Source organism: Sus scrofa, chromosome 2 (assembly GCF_000003025.6).
Source record: "Sus scrofa isolate TJ Tabasco breed Duroc chromosome 2, Sscrofa11.1, whole genome shotgun sequence".
Classification (NCBI taxonomy): domain Eukaryota; kingdom Metazoa; phylum Chordata; class Mammalia; order Artiodactyla; family Suidae; genus Sus; species Sus scrofa.
In genome coordinates this window covers 87,275,845-87,293,360 of record NC_010444.4, presented here as the reverse complement: position 1 = coordinate 87,293,360, position 17,516 = coordinate 87,275,845, and the positions used below count along the sequence as shown (strand labels likewise).

General features: G+C 37.2%; 1 protein-coding gene across 1 annotated transcript in view; it reads right to left on the bottom strand.

Moving 5' to 3' along the window:
- Positions 1-17,516, bottom strand: part of SCAMP1 (secretory carrier membrane protein 1) — a 102,682-nt gene that overhangs the window by 20,160 nt on the left and 65,006 nt on the right. The window contains 2 exon segments of the mRNA NM_214245.1: positions 6,882-6,999; positions 10,498-10,599. Coding sequence (NP_999410.1) covers positions 6,882-6,999; positions 10,498-10,599 — 220 coding nt within the window.

Genomic DNA, 17,516 nt, shown 5'->3' with positions numbered 1-17,516 from the left:
AATTGAAATAAGACAGAGAAAGACAAATACTGTTGGATGTCACTTACACATGGCATCTAAAGGATAAAACAAATGAATAAATATAACTAAACAGGAACACAATCACAGATACAGAGAACAAACAGGTGGTTACTAGACAGGAGGGGGTATGGAAGGAGACTAATAGCTGAACAGATTAGAACCTTCTAGCTTCGAAATAAATGAGCCACAGATATGACATGTACAATGTGGGAATATAGTCAATAATTACATAATATCTTTGTATGTAACAGACGGTAATTAGACTTATTGTGGTGGTCCTTTTGAAATGTACAGAATAACAAATTACTATATTGTATAACAAAATTGAGTGTTAAACTTTAAAAAGAAACAAATTCATAGAAAAAGAGATCAGATTTGTGGTTAGGAGAGGCAGAGGGTGGAGGAAGGGGGCAGTTGGATGAAGGTAGTCAAAAAGCACAAACTTCCGGGTACAAGACAAATAAGTACTAGGGGTGTAACATACTACATGATAAATTAACAGTATGGTTTCTTATGTATGAAAGCTGTGTTGAGAGTAAATCCTGAAAGTTCTCATCACAAGGAGAAATATTTTGTTCTATTTCTTTCATTTCATATTTATATGAGATGATGGAGAGTCACTAAACTTAATGCAATCATTTCATGATGTATGTAAATCAAATCATTGTGCCAGACACCTTAATCTTACATCGTGCTATATGTCAATCATATCTCCATAAAACTGGAAGAAAAAAATCATGCTTTTAAGGTCCCTATCACACCAAAATGATTTCAAGTTTTCTAAAAACTGGGAAAATACTAACAGATGAGTTTTTGAAAAAATTTTGACTCTTGTTTTGAGGTTTTTTTTTTAAAAAAAATCTGGACCTCTAAACCTAACTTTTTCAAATATTTCCCAAACCATCTATGAAAGCTCCTGACCATAGAACTAGGTCAGATACCCTTTCTGTAGCCACTTAAATTACGACTCTATATTCACGCTATTGAAATTCATTCACACTCTTTTAAATATTGTTTTCCTCCTTCTGCCTGAACTTCTCCTTTCTGTCAGTACCTATAAGACATTTAGGGATTTATATGATTCTTCTTTTTCAGGGTTTATTTATATGTCTTATATCCCATATGTTTTTTAGTTCCTTGAGTGGAAATACTAATTTCCACTTATTGCTATGCCCCCAGAGTATACAGGAACTTGTGGTAGAAGCCACTGAACAATTATTTGTTCCCATATCAGCTAGATATTAAAACAAATGGCCCCAAATTATCCTCATTCTTTAAAAAAAAGTTTCCAAATTATCCTCGTTCTTTAAAAAAAAGTAAGTTCAATACTTCTTTAGCAGACTATACCTGTGTTATGAAGTAAAATGCTTAAGTTTGCAATCACCTCAGAGGTTGTTTTAAAAATGAATATTCTACTTCATACCTTCTAGCATAGCTATAATCAGAAAATGGAAAAGAAGTGTTGGTGAGGATATGGAAAAATCGGAACCCTTGCATATTGCTGGCAGGAACATAAAACAGTGTAGTCACTGCAGAAAATAGTTTCGTAGTTCCTCAAAAAGCTAAACATAGAATCACCATATGAACACCAAGCAATCCACTTCCAGGTATATACCCAGAAGAACTTAAAGCAGAGACTCAAAGTGATACTTGTGCACCAATATTCATAGTAGCACGGTTAACAAAAGAAAAAAAAGGTGGAAATTGACCCAAATGGCAAAAAAAAAAAATTATTCTGAAATGTAAAATATCACTATTGATAAGTATTTAATTAATGTGGACACAAAGTCTATGAACCATTTTTTAATTTCAGAGAAAAAAAAACAACCAAAAATAGGCCCCAAAGGAAATACAAATTATGAATTACCTATTTCTTCCTTACTAAGTTATTCTAGCTCTTATACCAATTAAAAGAAGGGGGAAATTTTGGCTGCCCCTGATCATCAACTATGCCTTATTAATTTGTTATATGACCCACTTATTATACCTCCCTCTTAGCCCAAAACTATTAATTTTTTTCTAATAGTTTACTATAAAAAGATGAGCCTGTAAAAAAAAAAAAATGCTATTTGGAAATAATCTAAAAGAAAATTTAAAAAAAAATCTATCTGCAAAAGGTAAGGACTAAACTATCCCCTTAACTAGGAAGAGGTACAAGAGACAGATATTCTTGCATTTCAAATACTTTAAATTTGGATTATAAGATGACACTATGGGGGAAACACAGACACCACAGTGCTCATACTGGGCACTTGAGACACCAATGGTTACTTAACTCCAAATCATAAAGACTTCAGAATGCCAAAAAAATTCTCAAAGTTCTATTTGCTGTAATTGAAATAACCACAGAGCACAGTTTTGCTGGTGCTGGAGACACAGCACAGACTAATAAAAAGCAACTACCCTAGAGCCAAAATAGCCAATAACTTTTAGAGGGCATTCACTGTTTATGAAAAGCCTGACCCCTAGTGGTTATAAACTAAGGCTACATACCCCCAGAGGACTTTTTTTTTTTTTTTTTTTTTTTTTTTTTAATGAACAGTAGTAAGGGATATAGTCAATAATAATAAAATATCTTTGAATGGTAACTACACTTATTGCGATGGTCATTTTGAAACGAATAGAAATATCAGGTCATTGGTGCTGTATACCAGGAACTAACATAGTTATACTTCAAAAACAAACTCAGAGGAAAAGAGATCAGATGTAGCTATGACAGGCGGGGCTATGGGGAGGGGTAAATGGATAAAAGTAGTCATAAGATATATAAGCACTAGAGACAGAATGTACAGCACTATAAATGTAATTAGCAGTGAAACTGGAAGGGAAGAAAAAACCAGCCAGTTTTGAGCAACTGTGGAAAAGAAAAGAGAAAGAAAAATCTGCTGTTTTCATTAGATTTCGATTTCTATCAAAAGAATAAGAGAAATCTCTCTCAATATAAATACAAAAACTGACTCAATTATATTTTGGCTTATATTATCTCCATTTATTGTACTTCATAAAATCAACTCATCTAAACTCCTTACTTCACAGATAAAGAATATGAGATTTGAACCAGGTCTCAAAAGAGGACTTGTAGGTCTTTAACTAGCAAGAGAAGACAAAACAACCAGAGGTTCAGAGGCATAGCGTGAACAAAAACTGAGACAAGGAATGTACATGATGTATTAAAAAAAACAAGGGAGTGCCCATTGTGGCTCAGTGGCCAACGAACCCGACCAGTATCCACGAGGATGCGGGTTCAATCCCTGGCCTTGCTCAGTGGGTTAAAAATCTGGAGTTGCCATGAGCTGTGGTGTAGGTCACAGATGTGGCTCAGATCCCCATTGCTGTGGCTGTGGTGTGGGCCTGCAGCTACAGCTCTGATTTGACCCCTAGCCTGAGAACCTCCATATGCCACAGATGCGGCCCTAAAAAGACAAAAGACAAAAAATAAATTAATAAATTAATTTAGAAACTTTAAAAATGAGTAGTATATTTTGACTAGAATAGAAAGTCTAGATCCAGGAGTTATAAAAGCCTGACTACCACAGCCGCCACAATTCCATTCCCCAACTCCAAATCAACTTCAAAAATCTTCACAGTGCTGGGTTTGTTTGTTTAATTTTATGGCTGCACCCAGGGCATTTGGAAGTTCTCAGGTCAGGGATCAAATTAAAGGCAAAGCTGCAACCTACACCACAGCTGGGGCAATGCCCGTGGCCCAGGGATTGAACCTGTGCCTCTGCAGCAACCCAAGCCAATGCAGTCAGATTCTTTTTTTTTTTAAGGGCCATACCCACAGCATATGGAGATTGCTAGGCTAGGGGTCAAATTGGAGCTGTGGCTGCTAGCCTAAGCCACAGCCACAGCAATGCAGGATCCAAGCTGAGTCTGCAACCTCCACCACAGGTTATAGCAAGGCCAGATCTGTAACCCCCTGAGCGAGGCCAGGGATCGAACCTGCCTCCTCATGGATGCTGGTCAGATTCGTTAACTGTTGAGCCATGATGGGAACTCCTGTAGTCAGATTCTTAATACACTGTACCACAGCAGGAACTCCTATTTGGGATTTTTTAGATTAATAGAGTAATTATACATAAAGTGGTCTGAAGGAAGTGGGAGTGGCAGGTATGTGACACAAAAAAATTTCTGGATTAACTGGGGTTGAGAATGGAAAAGAAGAGAAAGATGGAAGAAAGACACTAAGAAAATAACTAGGAAAGTGACCAAAAAAGTAATGGAAGCACTGACAATGTGTTGATATAAAGGCTAATGGAATCACAGGAGAAAGTACTTAGAATCACTTATTTGTAATAGGTACTAAATTTTCTTTTTTAAAAAACAGGTTTGTTGAGATAAACTTTGTATACTATATAACTCACCCTTTCAAAGAGTACAATTCAAAGATCTTTGGCATTTTCATAGTGTTGTGAAAATGTGTGTGTGTGTGTGTGTGTGTGTGTATATATACATATAAACTTAGGACATTTTTCTCTCTCCCCAAAAAGAAATTCCATAACCATTTGTAGTCACCCTTCACCCCACGCCCAGCTATAGGCAATAACTAATCTACTTTCTGTCTCTATAGATTTGCTTATTTTGGACCTTTCACATAAAGAGAAGCATACAGTATGTGCTATTAACAAATGTTTCTCGAGTATGAATCAGAACTGGAAGAAGTGCTAGTTCTGAGAAGAGATGGCATTTATGATGCTTTACTGTGAGATGATAGCACCAGTCAAATGGAGATGTAAACAGTCACCTGAAGATGCTTAACTAAACGTGTGTGTAAGCATTATGTCCTTCAACTCCAAGATTCTGGGCTGCACAAGCGGGGAGGAATCTAAAACAATGAGGAAGGTTGAAATTCCCAAGGCAAAAAATACTGTATAGCACAAAGAGCAGAGAGCTGACTGCTTTTAAGGAGACCTTACTGAGCCGAACAAAAAGATGAAGGAGAAAGACGAGCCTCAGAGGCAGGAGAATCAGAACACAGTTATAAAGGCTGAGAAGAGGGGCCGCTGATGGCAGAGAAAGCTGCAGAGTTCGAGGAGGAGGAAAATGAAAAAAAAGGCGATAGGATTTGGGAATGTTAGAAAGATGAGTTTCCATAGATATGTCTGTGTAGTTCAAAAAAGAAGCAAAAGCTTTTAAGAGGGAAAACAAAGAGGAAAATATGGACAGAAAGAATACAGCCTAGGTAGGTTTCACAGAATTTTGAGAAGGATTAGAAGCAAATGCACAAGAGAAATACTTCAAAGACCGCAATGTGTTCTTAAGTATAAGGTACAATTACTTCTACACAATCTCTGTACAAGTTCTCAAGTTACCAGACAATAAAAAATAAAGAAAAAAAAATGTTTCAAGGACTTCTTGCATGTGAGACCCACCAAAAAGTATCGTTTTAAAATATAGGTGTTATTCTCAGGGTGTCTACATCGTGTTGGAACACATGTAAGATATCAAAACAAACACACACAAAAAACAAAAAAACATAGCCAAGACACAAAATCTTTATGTAAACAAAGAAAAACTTCTTGCCTACTTTACGTAACGATGTTTTTTTAAGGCTGTGAAAACAGCCATGGGAATTCTACAGGAAGAGGCACAGTCACCCCTTAGTATCCATGGGGTATTGGTTCCATGACACCCCTCACCCCCACAGCCATGGATACCAAAATCTGAGGATGCTCAATTCCCTTATACAAAGTGGCACATAACCTATACACGTCCTCCCCTTATGGATCACTTCCTGAATAAACTACCTGCCCTCGTATCCTTATTGCCTGGAACAGGTGCAGGGCCCCTCAACATCTGTGGACAGAAGCAACCAAGGAAGTATGTGTGATAAAACACCATTATTGTCCAGTGGCTGCACTGCCCTGCACATCCACTTCTATGGAGGCTATTAGATGCAATAAGGATAAAGCAGCAAGTTCTCTCTAGATTACTTATAGTACCTAATACAATGTAAATGCTATGTAGATAGTTATAAAAACAATGTAAATACTACGTTAATAGTTGCCGGAATAGGGCAAATGGAAGTTTCGCCTTTTTGAACTTCCTGAAGGTTTTTTTTTCCCTAATGTTTTCAATTCACAGTTGCTCAAAATCAAGGATGTGGAACTTGCAGAAGTGGAGGGACGAGTACATAGCGAAGATAACTGTAGAGCTATACAAAACCAAATTCATGTCATAACCCAGCCTGAATCTGTTACATTCACGTTACACTCTTAGATAAGTAATTTAACGTCTTTAAATTTTACTACAAATAAAATGCACATACCACACAATAGTTTTACCTCTATTTATTAATCAGGCTACTACGCTTCATATTTAAAAAAAAAAAAAAAAGGAGTTCCCATTGCGGCACAGCGGAAACGAGTCTGACTAGTAACCATGAGGCCTAGCTCAGTGGGTTAAGGATTCAGCATTACCGTCATCTGTGGTGTAGATCTCAGAGGCAGCTCAGACCCAGCATTGCTGTGGCTTAGGTTGGGCAGCTGTTCCCCCCTAGCCTGGGAACTCCCATATGCTACAGGAATGGCCCTTAAAAAAAAAAAAAAAAAGACATCAGAATATGTAAAAAAAGACAACAAATATTAAAAATGAAGTTGACTCTTCAGTTGATAAGACTTCAGCTAATAGGATTTTAAAAATATTCCCTCCTTAGCAGAAGTTTAAAGTGTGATGCAATTTTCTAAAATTTATCTATGCCTAACTTTTAATTGTAAAAGGTAATCCTCAGAGAGCAGACTTGCATAAGAACAACAATAAAATGGCTTGAGGTCACACTACATTAAGAGCAAAATGGGAAAATGAGAACTGAACACCAGGTTCACTAAACACATTTACAGACATAAAATTTCACTTACCTTTTTAAACATAACTAGTGAGATGACTGCTGATGCTGTGAAAAGTGCTGCTATGATTATCATCATGATTCCAACAGGAATACTTTGGTTGAGACCAGTAAGGGATGAAATCCAACCACTAAGAGGTTAAAAAAAAAAAAAGAAAAGTAAAATTAGGCAAATAATTCGCACTTTTTAAAAGATAGCATACTAACACATATTCAGCTCTTAAAAGCCAGGCAACATTCAAGTTTTTTACATGCACTAACTCATTTAATTCTCACAACAGCTGCCTAAGATATATCCTGTTTTTCATCCCTATTCCATAGATGAGAAGCTGAGTCATTGAGATTATTCAGTAATTTGCCCAAGGTCACACAGCTAATAAAAACAGTATAGTCTGAATTCAAACCCAAACACCAAGATCCAGGGCCTTAAATGTGTACCACATTTTACATTTTTAAGCCTATGACTTCATTATTACTGTTTAAACTTCATTTTAAATTCTGCTTAATTATGTAAGAAAGTATTTGCAAACTACATATTCAGTGGAGAGCTAGCATCTCAAATACACACACAAATACACAAACTCTTCAAGGCGTAACAGTTTTTTACAGATTTTTATAGTTTTTTGGTTTTTTTTTTTTTTTTTTTTTGTCTTTTTGCCATTTCTTGGGCCACTCCCATGGCACATAGAGGTTCCCTGGCTAGGGGTCGAATCAGTGCCATAGCCACCAGCCTACGCCAGAGCCACAGCAACGTGAGATCCGAGCCGCGTCTGCGACCTACACTACAGCTCATGGCAAGCTGGATCCTTCACCCACTGAGCAAGGGCAGGGACCAAACCCACAACCTCATGGTTCCTAGTTGGATTCGTTAACCACTGCGACACGACGGGAACTCCTATAGTATTTTTTTTTCTTTTTTTTTTTTTGTCTCTTTGCCTTTTCTAGGGCCGCACCCACAGCACATGGAGGTTCCCAGGCTAGGGGTCTAATCCGAGCTGTAGCCACAGGCCTATGCCAGAGCCACAGCAACGCTGGATCCGAGCCGAAGTCCGCGACCTACACCACAGCTCACGGCAAGCTGGATCCTTAACCCACTGAAGGAGGCCAGGGATTGAACCCACAACCTCATGGTTCCTAATCGGATTCATTCCACTGTGCCATGACAGGAACTCCCAGATTTTTATAGATTTTTAACAGATTTTTTAAAATTAAAAAAATTCAATTAAAAAATGGGCAAAGACATGGAGACATTTCACCAAGAGGATATAAAGATGTCAGATAAGCACATGAAATCATATAAAACATTATGAGTCATTGGGAAAAAATATTAAAGTCACATTGAGATGTCACTAGACATCTATCAGAATGGCTCAAAAAAAAAAAAAATGACACACCAAATGAGTGGAGGCTGAAGTCACTCATGCTTTTGTTGGGAATGTAAAATGTTACAGTCATTCAGGAAAATACTGTCAGTTAAAACAAACAAACAAACAACTCAACATGCAACTTCTCTATGAACTAACCATTACACTTCTCTTGGGTATTTATCATAGAGAAATGAAAACACCAAAACTTGCTCATGAATGTTCACAGTGGAATAGAACAAAACTAGAAACAATCCAAGGGCCTTCAGCTGGTGAATGGTTCAACCTTGATCCATCCATACCAAGAATGCTGCTCAGGAATATAAAGGGATGAACTACTGACACAAAAGCCTGGATGAATCTCCAGACTGTTACGCTGAGTGAAAAAAGCTGAAGGTTATATACTGTATGGTTCCATTTCTATAACATTCTTGACATGACAAGCAGATTAGTGACCACTGGGGCTAAGAAGGGAAGTGCATGTGTCTATAAAAGGGTAGCATAAAGTCTCCTCCGTGGATGGAAATGTTCTGTATCCTCACTGTATCAATGTCAGGATCCTGTTTTCGATATCAGACCAGTTTTATAATACACAAGTTTAACAGTTTAGTTTGTAAAAATCTGCCCAATTCCATGAGGACTATCTTACAACAGGTCACCACGTGCGCGCCCTTCCTTGCAGACTCCTGCGCTACTGAGTCACCTCACATGCTGTTATGCTCAGTTTTAACATTTTTTTCTAAGTTTGTGAGAAAAAAGCAAAAAACAAAAAACAAAACCAAAAAACTTGGATTTCAGTAGAATTAATAAAGGGCTGTTAAAACACATAAGCAATGTATTTTTTAAACATTTAAAACATTTCCTTCCCATCAAATGCTAAAGACTCAATGCTTTTTAAAATGATAATGAATGCTACTCTTATTAAAAATACCTAAATAAATTCTCTGCATGTATGCATGCCCGTTAGATCTGCAAAGCTATCAGCAGTTGTCTGACTGCCAGTTACTACTCTAATGCAGTGGGAGCATACTAAATTTAAGGCTTCAAATACACACTCGACTGACACGATGACTATAGTCTATGGACACAGTATAACGAGGATGCCTCATATAAGCTTTTAAGCTTAGAAAAACTGAACTACATGCACAGTTATAAGAGAAAAGGAGAGAGGGAGGGATGACTTTATAGATATGTATTCTTCTACATACCATTTCATTCCAGGAATGTTTGATCCAGAATGTATGAAAAGAGATATAAATCATTTACCTTCTAGCCTGGGTCCCAATTGTCACATTTTCTTTTTCTTTTTTTTAAAGAGTAGGCTTTATTTTATTTTATTTTATTTTTTTGTCTTTTTGCTATTTCTTGGGCCACTCCCACGGTTCCCAGGCTAGGGGTCGATTCGGAGCTGTAGCCACCGGCCTACGCCAGAGCCACAGCAACGCGGGATCCGAGCCACGTCTGCAACCCACAACACAGCTCATGGCAATGCCAGATCCTTAACCCACTGAGCAAGGGCAGGGACGGAACCAGCAACCTCATGGTTCCTAGTCGGATTTGGGATTTGTTAACCACTGCGCCACGATGGGAACTCCCAATTGTCACATTTTCTAACGGTCCTCCATTGAGTCAGCATTTTGTCATGCTGAGAATGATTCTATTGTTTAAAAATATACCCAGGGAGTTCCCACCATGGCTCAGTGGTAACAAACCCAACTAATATCCATGAGGACATGGGTTTGATCCCTGGCCTCACTCCATGGGTTAAGAATCTGGTGTCGGTGTGAGCTATGGTGTAGGTAGCAGACGCAGCTTGGATCTGGCATTGCTGGTGCAGGTTGGCAGCTGCAGCTCCAATTTGACTCCTGGCCTGGGAACCTCCATATGCCACAGGTGAGGCCTAAAAAGACACACAAACACACACACACACACACACACACACACACACACACGTATATACATCTCCATATATGTGCATGCAGTGACTCTACTCTTCAAAGACGTGTATGTTTCTGTATGAATGCACGTGTGTGTATGAAAACACACATTTGTGTACCTAAAACAGTGCTTTACACATAACAGGTATCCTTTTCCTTAAATTCCTTCAAAGATTAGTCCTTAGAAAATTTTTAAATTGTGTTTTCACTATTTGTCTACTTTTGCTAATCTGACTTTTCTACGTTAAATTTTTTTAGGAAGCCAAAAATTATATTAAGATACTAGATGAACAGATTATAACTAGAGTAATTAAAGTAAATGACTTACCAGTTACCCCAATTATGAAATCCTGCCGCCTGGAGTACATGTACAGCAAACTGACAAATGTAGACGAAAAAGAATACAAAGAATCTGAATGAACTGTCACTCCTGTTTTTCAAAAGACAAAAGAAAGGGAGTGGGAGGGAAAAAAAGAGAAAAATATGATCTTTCTCAACGCCTTTACATTCACGTGTAGACTGACACTCAAACATGAAAAATATTTTTCTAAAATACCAGTGGCAACTACCCAAAACTTATAAGAAAATAACATAGTAATGTACATAAACTTTGTATCCAAATACCAGATGATGTTGTTACTATTATTCCAACATTGCTTTGTCCTTTTGATTTCCGACTGCACCACAAAACATACTGGCAAAAGAAAAATTATTTTTTTCCTTTTATTTTTATTAAATAGCTTCGCTGAACTAAAATTAAGACACAGTAACCTGCAAGTATTTACAATACACAATTTGGGAAGGAAGGACATAGGTATGTAATTGGAAACCTTCTCTGATAATAGAGAACAGATTCCCAAAGTTTTCTTATGTACCTCCCGCCTCACCCACTGCTTTCCTTCTGTCACCATGGTTTCATATTTTAAAGTTCTACTTAGATGGGATCATACAGTATACACTTTTTTCTTGTCTGCCTTCTTTCATTCAGTAGAGTTATTTTCAGATTCACTCATGTTGTTACATGTATCAAACGTCTACTCTGTTCCATTTTTCTATTTGTCCTATTTGTTCCCATTTATATCAGTATCACACTATTATGATTACTGAGGTTTTCTAATAAGTCTTTAAATTAGGTAGTCAATCTTACAATTTTTTTCCTTTTTCAAAGTTGTTTTGGCTACTAGGCTATTATATTGCTATATCTTTTAGAATTACCTTGTTCATTTCTATAAAACAACTTGGGATTTTTATTGGGATTGCAGTGCATCTATAGATATATTTTGAAAGAATTCACATAATAATGAGTATCCAATTCATTACCAAAGTATATCTCTCCATTTGTATTTTCTATATAGATGATCATGTAATCTGCGAATAAAGACAGTTTTACTTCTTTATTTCTAATCTGATGCCTTTTGTTTTGTTTTCTTGCCTGTTTTTTCTGGACAGAATTTCTTCTACGATGTTGAATAGAAATGGTGAAAACAAACATTCTTATTTTGTTCTCGATCTCAGGCAGAAAGCTTTCGGTCTTTCACCATTACGTATGATGTTCACTGTTATAGTTTTTCCTACATGGGCTTGATGAAGTTGAGAAAGTTACCTTTTATTCCAAGTTTACTGAGTACCTTTATCATGACAGTGAGCATTGGATTCTATCAGATGCTTTTGCTGCATCAAGTAAGATGATCATATGGTTTTTCTATTTTAGTTTGTAAAATGGTGAATTACAATAACTAATTTTCTAATGTTAAATCAATCTTGAATTCTTAGAATAAGCTCTATCCACTTGATCATGACATAGTATCTTTAAACATACTACTGAATTTGTTTGGCAAGATTTTCAGCTGTCCTAGGTTTCCTCCATTTCTGTTTATCACGGCAACCATTTCAACTCTAAAACACATTTTTTTCAAGGTTCTTGACACTTCAACTTACTCCATCACCACATAAAATTGTTTCCTCCGTCAGAAAGCAAAAGAGAAGCCACAGTAATAAGCCTCCTCAGTTTCCTGCTCTCTACAATGACTTTCCGTGTTTATATAGACCACCAACTTTCCTCACTGATTATCTGTGAGAAGCAAGAGTCTCCCCTCTCAAAACTCACATTTGCATAAGAAACAGTCCCTCATCATTCCAGTTCCCCACTCACTTATCCCTCCTCTAACACATCGTCACCTCTTCCACTGGGTTCTTCCCTTCACTGTACAAACACAAACACATCTTTCTCATCTTCCAACAGTCTCCCCTTTAACCCTGGCCCCCCAGCCAAACTTCCACCTCCCCGAATGCCCTCCTTCCCAACAACAGCAGCAGTCTCGAAGGAGTGTTCTGCCAAAGAGTTATTTCCTCTACCTTGCCCTTCTCATTCACTTCTCAATCCACTGCAACTCGGCTTATCCTCACAAAGTCCTCCAGACTTACCTCAAAGTCATGAGCAATCCATGTATTTCCAAACCAAGTTTATCAGGCATCTCTTTCTTTTTTTAATGACATTTGACACTGAATATCCTTCTTAAATTCTCTGATCTTGGTATCTGCACTATTCCTCACTTTTATTTTTGTCACTTCTCTATAGACTGCTTTTCAGTCTCTTATTCCAAAATCCACTTCCTGTACATCATATTATAAAACATTTTTTTTATAGGGGAGCTGCCTAGGAGATTCTTGTATCTTCTAATATTTGAAACCACTGATCACGAGATGAAGTCTAAATAATGTAACCCAGCATATATATTTCTTTGTTACACATATGACCTCAGTTCCAGCTGCTCTAAACTGGAAGAACATGTTTTGCTATCTCAATGCCTTTATTTCTACTCTGTCTAGAATGCCCAACACTGTCCTCTGTCAGCCTGGCAAACATGTAGTCAGCTTTTAAGATGAGTCACTAGGTCCACCCCACTGTCAGGACAGTCAAGCTCCACCTCTTAGAAGGAAAAGAATATACAATTATTTGGAAGTCTTTTGTAGGGAATATTTGTGCCTCTGCTTCATTTATTTATATCAGTATAGACTCATGGATATTTATTTTATTCTTGAAGTTAAAATTAAACATTACAATTACTTATTTTGTTTCTCCAATTGTTTCAGCTTTAGCCTTTTAGAATCTGTTTGCCTAAGCACTTGATCTTCATTCATCCTGTATTTTCCCCACTCCAGCCCTAGAATCAGCCATTTTTGCAAAAGAGAAGGCTTCAATAGTCAAGGATAATGTTTTCTAATGCAATCAGATTTAAAGCAAACGGTTCTACCTTTTATAGTAATTCTATCGGTAATATATTATGCCAAAATTAGTGATTACTTAATCACAAAACTTTGAAAAATTACCAACCATCCCAAAAAAGCAATGACAAAGTCCACAATATAAACACTTTTGAAATTAATATCAAACAGAAACCTCATGTATGCTTCATCTGTCCAGGCCCACCAGATAAACATCACTTTTTTTGGCAGGGGGCACACCCGTGGCATATGGAAGTTCCCAGGCTAGGGGTCACATGAGAGCTGTAGCTGCTGGCCTACACCACAGCCATAGCAATGCCAGATCCGAGCCGTGTCTGCAACTTACACCACAACTCACAGCAATGCCAGATCCTTAACCCACTAAGAAAGATCAGGGATCAAACCCTCATCTTCATGGATACTAGTCGGGTTTGTTACCACCGAGCCACAAACAGGAACTCCTAAACATCACCTTTTTTTTTTTTTTTTTTTTTGTCTTTTCAAGGCCACACCGTAGCACATGGAAGTTCCCAGGCTGGGGGTCAGATCAGAGCTGTAGCTGCTGGCCTACACCGCGACCAGCCATCCCAGATCCCAGCCAAGTCTGCAACCAACACCACAACTCTCAGCAACTCCGGTTCCTTAACCCACTGAGCAAGGCCAGGGATTGAACCCACATCCTCATGGATCTTAGCCACAGTGGGAACTCCATAAACATCACTTTTAATAATAATTTTTTTCTGTTTTGAAGTATATACTTCTAAAATGTATTTCCATTTCCCCATTCCTGTGATAGAGGATGAAGATTATAACTTAGTATTTTCTTTTTTCCTTTTAAAGTTTTTGCTTTATTATCTATGTACCAAGAAACCAGAAGATCAGAGTGGCTAAAATTATTTATGTAGGGAGTTCCCATCATGGCACAGTGGTTAATGAATCCGACTAGGAACCATGAGGTTGTGGGTTTGATCCCTGGCCTTGCTCGGAAGATTGAGGATCTGGCGTTGCCGTGAGCTGTGGTGTAGGTCGCAGAGGCGGCTTGGATCCCGCGTCACGGTGGCTGTGGTGTAGGCTGGCGGCTACAGCTCTGATTTGACCCCTAGCATGGGAACTTCCAGATGCCACAGGAGTGGCCTTAGAAAAGGCAAAAAAAAAAAAAAAAAAAGACCAAAAAAATTATATATGTATTATATACTTTGAATAAGAGCTTCATAAATAGAATAGCGTCTAAAGGCTTCATAACAGCTATTTTAGTTACCTAAGATGGATCTCTCTACGTATTTTCAAAATCTCAGATATATTGTAGAGACTAAAACTGCCTAATAACAGCCTCTAAAAAATATACTGGAGGGTACAGAATATGTTTTAAAAAATAAGTGGTCCTACTAAAAAGAAAGCATTTCTAAGATATTGCTTTCAAATACAAACAGAAGTAAGTAAAAATTGGTCCACATTTCTCCTTTATATGGACAGCTAGTACATATGAATGCATAGTTAGTATACTAAATTGATGAAATGGAAATGTCCAAGTCTTTGAAAGTAATTTTTTCTTTTACTCTTTAAGGAAGCTAAATATCTTTTTCAAGAGACTTTCCTATTTCTGGACAAGGAGACAGTAAGATTAATTTCACTGTACACTCACCATGCTAATATAAATGACTATGTTTAAACACTTCAGATTTCTCTGAGATATAAGTTACTTATCTATCTGGACTCTTACTGCCAAGAGTGCACAAATCTTCCTCCATCTAATCTGTCCAAACTCTTATAAACATAGAATCAAACTCAAAAAATTAAAAGAAAGAATAGGACTATAGTTAGAAAAACACTATCAAGTGATTTAAGCTAAGTAATTTTAAATCGTCATCTGCCTCAGTTTGCAATCAAGTATTTGTGGTATTGTCCACAATTATTTGGAATAAACTCAAACTAAATAATCTTTCATCATCAGAATAACTAAATAATAAAAGCCTCCTACTGCTTGCCATCCTAACTCTTATAGATCAAAGCCTATTGGAACACTGAATCACAAATAAGCCAGCTGTTTTTGGTTTAATGACTCCAAATAACATACTGCCAAGTTATAGTGCACCTTTATTAAAAAGTTCTTCCCTAGGGAGTTCCCACTGTGGCTCAGCAGGTTGAGGACCTGACACAGTCTCAGTGAAGATGCAGGTTCGATCCCCGGCCTCACTCAGTTGGGTTAAGGACACAGCGTCGTCACAAGCTACAGTGTAGGTCACAGATGTGGCTTTGTTGCCATGGTTGTGGTGCAGATCACAGCTGCACCGATTTGACCCCTGGTCTGGGAACTTTAACATGCCACAGGTGTGGCCATCGAAAGAAAAAGAAAAAAGTTCTTCCCTATATTATTAAAAATCTCAAAATATAGATTTAAATGATATTTATAAAGTTTATTTCACATTACATATCAATATCAGAGATAACAATTACAACTACGGTTTGGGGGAAATAGGGAAGATAAGCTATTTCATTATTTCAAAAGGGCAAAGAGAAATTTTACATTTAACAATGATAAATGGGTACAACTTAACTAAAGTACTAAACTTTTTACCTTTGGTAACTCAGCATGGTAGTTAACAGCATGTAGCCTTATAAAAAGACTTGGATTTGAACCTAGACTCTCCCAGTTAAAGTTGTGTAACTTCAAGGAAAATGTAGGCTTAATCTTAGATGTTCTATTTGCAAAATGGGAGCAACAGTGGAATCTACTTTTAAATGGATGAAATAATCATGTAAGGTACTTAGTGGGGAACATACATGTACACAGGTAACAATCAATAAATGTTATTTGCTCTGCAATATAGTTTGGCTACAATACTGCACTGCAAATGGTTTGGCTCACCAAAGTAGTATTCTGCTTATATAAGTGACATCTGGCTTAGGATAAGCTCTTAAAAATTTTTGGAACATGGTTAAAAACTTTATTACTATCAGAATCAAGTAATATATGAAGTCCCTGATGAAGATGATATAAATGCATTACAATAAAGAGGAACCTAGGAAATACAGCTTCTTTTCTTGCCTTAGTTACTTTGAGATGTAAGACTATCTAAACTAGGCCCATTTTCCCCCTAACAACTTCATGCCAAAATCAATTCATTTTCTAAGAACAGGATTTCCATAGATATGGTTTTAAAGGCAGCAAGAGGAACGTGCCCAAATTGTGCATAAAATTTTGCATGTATTTTTTTTTAGAAAGAGGACTCATAGATTTTAGATTCATAATGGAGACTATGACATAAAATTTTTTAAGACACTCACCAGCCTAAATGAAAAAGCATAGGTCTGGGATGGAAGAGACCCTAGACTTTGTGTTTTGCTAAAAGCAGAGGGGAATAATAAAAAGTTCATATGTAATGAAATTTTAAACTTGAACAATTTTAAACCTAGTCCACATACTGGGTTCAAGCTCTGGATCTATTTCCACACTTAACTAATTTCCTGTTTCATAATAATCAGCTAACATTTCTTCAACGTTATGTGCCAGGAACCATGGCAAACACATGCATTACTCTTTTAATGATTTCATTAACCCCATCAGGTAGGCACTAATATTGACTCCATTTTACTGACGAAAAAACAGATTTAGAGAGGGTAAGTGATCCAAACACAGAGCTGGTAACAGAAATGCTTTGACTTATCGGTATATCTGTAAAGCTAATATTTTTTGTTGTTGTTTGTCTTTTTAGGGCCATACCCACGGCATATGGAGGTTCCCAGGCTACGGATCAAATTGGAGCTGCAGCTGCTGGCCTACATCACAGGCATAGCAATACCAGATCTGAGCTGCATCTGTGACCTACACCATAACTCATGGCAACACTGGATCCTTAACCCACTGAGCGAGGCTAGGGGTCGAACCTGCATCCTCATGGATATTAGTCAGATTCATTACTGCTGAGCCATGAAGGGAACTCCGTAACCATGTGATAAAACAATCTCTAGGAAATTATTTCAATTCCATCTTGTCCAAGAAAGCTAATTATCAATCAATAGAATACCACTACCTAAATAATTCCAAATGCTCAATGTAGTCTTTCTTATATTAGAAGATTATTTATTTTCTTTCTATTTGTAATAATTTATGTTCTTTAAAAT